This window comes from Octopus sinensis, linkage group LG26, assembly GCF_006345805.1.
Source record: "Octopus sinensis linkage group LG26, ASM634580v1, whole genome shotgun sequence".
Lineage (NCBI taxonomy): Eukaryota > Metazoa > Mollusca > Cephalopoda > Octopoda > Octopodidae > Octopus > Octopus sinensis.
The window spans coordinates 16,696,166-16,703,024 of record NC_043022.1 but is presented as its reverse complement, the minus strand read 5'-3'; the positions used below and the strand labels follow the sequence as shown (position 1 = coordinate 16,703,024).

General features: G+C 32.8%; 1 protein-coding gene across 8 annotated transcripts in view; it reads right to left on the bottom strand.

Annotated features, from left to right (window-relative positions):
• The window catches only part of LOC115224688 (calmodulin-binding transcription activator 2-like), a 761,011-nt gene that overhangs the window by 127,593 nt on the left and 626,559 nt on the right, over nt 1-6,859 (bottom strand). For all 8 annotated transcript variants that reach the window (XM_036513528.1, XM_036513532.1, XM_036513529.1 and 5 more), the window contains 2 exons: nt 5,894-6,029; nt 64-135 (listed from right to left, as the gene is read on the bottom strand). In XM_036513528.1, the coding sequence (XP_036369421.1) occupies nt 64-135; nt 5,894-6,029 (208 nt within the window). The remainder of the gene's footprint in view (nt 1-63; nt 136-5,893; nt 6,030-6,859) is intronic.

The window sequence follows — 6,859 nt, the reverse complement described above, 5'->3', positions numbered from 1 at the left end:
AAGAGAGAGGGAGAGAGGGGGAGAGGGGGGAAGTGAGAGGAAGCGAGAAATTGAAACACTCACCTGTAGTAACCAATAACATCTACGATGAAATGTAGGCAGAATAGCTGAATGTACGTATGATCCATAAATACACTGAAACGAGAGAAGGAGAACAACAACGTTGGGATATAATCTTTGTCAATACAAACAACACAAACAACAAATAACGTAAGTCATTACATGTAAATACATAGGCAGACGTGGCTGTGTGGGAAGAAGTTTGCTTCACAACCACGTGGTCCCAGGTTCAGTCCCTCTGTGGGGTGCCTTGGACAAGTGTCTTTTAATTTCTGTCTACCAAATCTACTCACAAGTCTTTGGTCAGCCTAAGGCTTTAAATGGAAGACACACATATACACACACACATATATATATATACACACCACCGTGTAAAGGAAATTTACCATAAAACACACCATCAGAAGGAACCAGCGTTGACTCAGAGAAATTCAGAATCTACCTGGATATTATACCCCACCTTTTACTATATATATATGTCTGACTTTTTAAATTTTCCGAATATTTTCCTCATTGGTATGGGGTCTTAAGGCTTTTACTTATTTGTCCAATTTCACCTTTGTGTTTAAGTGAAAACTTGTGGTTTGGTAATTTTGACTGCTATGTTAGCATGCCGGTACTGCTTGTTAGTGGATGGAAGCACTCCGTCGGTTACGACGATGAGGGTTCCGGTTGATCCGATCAACAGAACAGCCTGCTCGTGAAATTAACGTGTAAGTGGCTGAGCACTCCACAGACACGTGTACCCTTAACGTAGTTCTCGGGGATATTCATCGTGACACAGAGAGTGTGACAAGGCCGGCCTTTGAAATACAGGTACAACAGAAACAGAAGAAAGATTGAGAGAAGTTGTGGTGAAAGAGTACAGCAGGGATCACCACCATCCCTGCCGAGCCTCGTGGAGCTTTAGGTGTTTTCGCTCAATAAACACTCACAACGCCCGGTCTGGGAATTGAAACCGCGATCCTACGACCGCGAGTCCGCTGCCCTAACCACTGGGCCAATGCGCCTCCATGCTTGTTAGTACCCTTAATTATTAACATATATATATATATATATATATGTACACACACACATACACGCACACGCGTATAATATGCAACTGTGCATGTGCGCATACATGACAGTGAATTTCTAATGTACAATGCATAACTGGTTCTAAAGTCACCAATAAATATATGGGTTGTGATTTTTTGGCAAGTTTCACTAATTTCAATGTTTCAGGCCTGAGGTCAGAGATGGAAAGGTATTTAGCGGTTTGTGATGTTTAAAGAAGCATGATATGAAGAGTTGATGTATAATTACGTCTAGGATACAGTGATCATTGAATGATAATAATAATGATAATAATAATAATAATAATAGTAATGATAATAATAATAATAGTAATGATAATAATAATAATTATAATAATAATGATAGGAAATGTCTAACATCTAAGACAACAACATCGCTGTCTGGGTTGGAGTAATTATGAGCAAATTCCCAAATATCTTCTTAGCTCAATAACTGTGTTTTATTAGAGAGTAATTAGGAGAAAATCATATGCAAACGATTTTGGGAGGAAAAGTGAAAGAAAAATAAGACAAAACCTAGAGATTAATTATTTTAGAGTAAGCCAAAATGAAATAGAAATATTATTCTTCAACCTGTGTCAATAGACATTTTTATATGATTTCAAATCAATTTTCAAGAATTTTATACACCACCACTATACTACTACTACTACTACTACTACTACTACTACTACTACTACTACTATCATTTTCATTATTATAAAGGTGGCAAGCTGGCAGAATCTATTGACACAGGTCCATAAATTAAGTACCAGTGAAACACTGGGGCTGATGTAATTGATTAGTCCCCTCCCTCAAATCTCAGGCTTTGTGCCTATAAGTGGAAAGGATTATTATTATAATTATTATTGTTGTTGTTGTTGTTGTTGTTGTTGTTGCTGTTGTTGTTGCTGTTAGAGTGGTGGTTTAATAGAGTTGTTAGAACAAAGGACAAACTTATTTGCAGTATTTCTTCTGGCCCTTAATGATCCGAGTTCAAATTACACCAAAATCATTTTTTATCTTTCATTCTTTCAGGGTTGATAAAATGAATTCCTTTTACATTGATTCCTTACAATACAGCAAATGAGCCACACTGCTTGTATGACAGGGATACTTGTTTACAATTAGTGTATAGTTTCAGCACAAGGAGACATGAGTATGCACACACTCACTCATGCATGTGACAGGCTTCTTTCAGTTTCCATCTACCAAATCCACTCACAAGTTTTTGGTGTGCCCATTGCTATAAAAGAAGACAATTATCCAAACTGCTGTGCAACGGGATTGAACCCAAAACTACTTAGCTGTGAAATGAACCTATACCCACACTAGTGCCCAAATGTGTGTGTGTGTATCATGCCATGTAAAATTCATCTTCTGGTTTCCATTCCCCGCCCCAGTTTCTCTTGACCTCTTGACCTCTTGCAACTCAATTAACACAAACCACCAGTAATCAAGCTAAGTTGATTTAACACAATTTATCATTCACTTTGGTCAGCTGACTATTGAAGAAATTGATTTCATCATAATTATGATTATTATTAATTATTAAACTAAGATAAACCACCACCACCATCATCATCATCATCATCACTATTGTTAGTGTAAGAATTTAATCACGATTCACTCCATTTTATTAATTCTTTCAATAACGAATGAGATTAATTTCCATGATGGAAGGACATAAGCTAATTTAGTCGTCCCAAGTATATTACTGGTAGTTGTTTAATGTACATTAGATGGATAGAAACATAGAGATGAAGTTGGGTGGGAGAGGAATGAGAGGGAGAGAGAGAGAGAGAAAAGGAGGAAGGAGAGACTGTATAAGAATTATATATATATATATATATATATATATATATATATTATATATATATATATATATATATATATATATATATATATATATAGTCCAGTCAGCTGTCAGAAATGTGTTACACCTGTAATTGAAAAGGCCAGCCTTGTCACATTCTGTATCATGCTGAATCACTCTGAGAACATGTGTCTGTGGAGTACTCAGCCACTTGTTCATTCATTTCACAAGCAAACTGTTCCAATGATCAGATCAACTGGAACCCCTCATTGTTGTAACCAGCAGAGTGCAAGGAATATTTACAGATGCGGTCAACAACCCTGCTTAATGATGTTGTTTCTGCTACTTTTATCATCACATGACTGGTGATATTAAGTCCCTGGCGTTCAGCAGCAGACAGCCCTTCATCCTACCCCTAAACACCACCCCTGTGTATTATGTGATTATTACCCGAGATATGAGAGATGTAAGTCGATGTTTTACCAATAAAAACCTTATCTGAAAACAGCTTGACTGATGATCATTGGGTGATGTGTGAGTGATGAGTGACTTCAAAATTAAGTATTTAAAGCTGTATTGATCTATCGGAAATAAATAACCTCCACTAATATACTTTTCTCTTTTTTAAAGAAATAATATTGTCTTTGTGTTTGTTTCTTTTATTTAATTGGTTCCTCCGTTCGTTAGACTGATGATATATTTCAATATATTCGTATATCTGACCATCTAGTCGAGATATTTCAACATATTCATAAATTCACTGCCGCCACCACCACCCCCACCACCACCCCCACCACCACCGCCACTGTCCAGTCATTAAGATTAAATACCATTTAATGACTATTTTCTGAAATGATCAGATCAACAAAACCAATCAATTTTTGTAACGAGGTGACTCTAGATGAATATATATTCATACACTCGTGTGTATTTATAAATATATTTGTATATGCATATGTATATGTTTGTATATATGTACGTGTATGTGTTTATATATGTATATGTAAAAACACGTATAGATATTGTATGTGTATGTATGAATATTTATGTGTATGAGTGTATAAAGGTATGTATAAGCATATATACATGTGTGTGTGTGTATGAATGCGTATGTGTATGCACACCCACCCACATATATAGAGTGAGTGAGAAAGAATTGCTTTGGTCAACAAATGTATTCAACTACCCCATAATATTTAAATAAGACAAGATGAGATTACTAGATTAAATAAAAACTAATAATATACCCAATACTATATATTTATATATAGTATATATATTTAGTATATATAGTACATACATATATATATATATATATATATATATATATATATATATATATATATATATATATATATATATATATATTTATATAAAGTGAGATAGGGGTTGTGAGTGTAACCCTCTATGGGATAACATATATCCAAAATACTGCCAGTAAAGCACCCAGAAATGCTAATACATAAATGCTAAGAATTGCAATGCAATTAATTCATTTATTGTATTAGATGGGCGAAGGTAAAATGTTTTACCTCAAATACATAATACAAAAAATAAGAAAATGGAGGGATATATTTTAATCAATCATCAACTACCAGATAATACCAATTCATATAATTTATTATGAATTGGTGTTATCTAGTAGTTGATGATTGATTAAAATATATTCCTCCATTTTCTTATTTTGTATATAGTATATATATATATATATAGATATATATTTATATATATATATATATATATATATTTAAATCTCTAAGAAGTATTCTTTAGATTAGGCACATTGGGAGACAAACAGACAGACAGACAGTGTATGTTTGGCATAGTATGATGGATTGAAAACTCAGCTCTCAGTTGGCCAGAGAAGCCTACAATATAAACCTGGGCTGAGCCAGTGGGAAGTTTCAACATTCTGAGATAATGTCCAGTTGAGGAACACAGTTCCCAGTGTTTTCTCAAAGAAACAAAAAAATACTTTTTCCCTGACGTAGAAAGAATTTTGTGAGTTTATTTTGAGTGGAAAATATGAGGAGAGTGATTTGGTTTGATATCAGTGGAATGTAACGGGATATTTCCAGTGTCCAGACAATAGTTTTGAATTGGTAAAAACATCCATCATTTTAACAGTCACATATATCATAAACAATAGAGCTGCCAACACTATTGTGACCACCACTACGTTGGCAGTCACCCACCACCACCACCACTGTCTGTTTCTCCATGCTACAGAGAACTGGAGAAGTATTCACTGCAGTACACACACACACATGTACATGCATGTAAATGCGTGCATATGTGTGTGTGTATATATATTATATATATATACATACATACATACATGCATATATATGTATATACATACATATACACATATATATATATATATACATATGTATATACGTATATATATATATAATATAGTATATATAGATACATAATATAGTACATATACATACCATATATATACATAGATATATATAGATATACATATACGTATATACATATGTATTTAGATACATACACACACACAATATATATAATATATATATATAGATAATATATATATATACGGTATGTATATATTCCAATGAATCACAACCCTATACTGTAACATTTTAAAACCAAAGAACCAAAAAAAAAACTAACAAAAACTAAAAAGAAAAGCCTAAACTCATCTCCAACCTCCGTGCCACATCCATCTTCCCCTGAGCTGTGATATAGCAGCAGATAATATTGCTATTCGATGTGGAAACCTGACATAAAAAAAAGCAAGTTAACTCTCTGCCTGCCACAGTTGATGCCGCAAATGCCAAGACCTGTTGACAAACCAAAAGCAATAAAAACCCAGTCAAGGAAAGAAATGTTTAACTTTAAAGCGTGAATATTTTTACTACAGTATAAAGGTCCAGAAATGGTGTTCAATATTCAAGATGAGAAAAATGAAATTCCACAGTCGTCTTACCTCAAGTCCCTGTACTTTCAATTTCATATGATCCTCTCGAATTGTTTTGCCATCTTTTCGTTTCTTCCAGCAGTAGCCATCTTTGCGATAGCGGACCTTGTTGCGGCTGTAAAGCAACATTGACCCACTGGGAGGTCTGAAATTGCAAAAATAAGAGGGGAAAAAAATATAAAAACAATGATAAAGAACAAGAAAAATTCATTCAAGTTTACAAAATCAGTCTTTTTTTTTTAACATTTGATTTTTAAAAAAAATCTGTTTTCTTAAATATTATTTCATGAAGAAACCATTGATAACTTCAGTCACTCAGATATAAAGTGAGAATGATGTGCATATATATATATACTTTATTTGTGGATTAACTAAGCAACCAATGGTTTCATGTAACAGATCATCACAATTGTTCAAGCATGCCACATGGGTCTATATATATATGTATATATATGGCATTTCACTTAAGCATAATGATACTAATAACCAATTGTTAGAAGTTAATATATATTTATTCATGCATGTGCGTGTGTATGTATGTATGTATGTTTATGTATATATATATATATATATGAAAGAAGAATGATATCTATTCTGTATTTACCATGAAGTATGGTATGGCAGTGTATTATATTAAACCTTATGAAGAAATAATATTCGAATCTATAACCGAATATAACCAAAAGACTTAACAAGTGACCAACAAACGGCTAGATTAAAGACATTTCCTCAAGATCATTTGTAAAATATTAAAATATTTATGCATACACATGCATATATATATATATATATTTGTATATATATATATATATATATATATATATATATATATATAATATATATATATATATATATATATATATTATTAATATGTATACATATATATAGATATGTATATATATATATAAACATATGCATACATCCTATATATAAATATACACCTACTTACCTGCCTGCCTGTATAAATACACACAG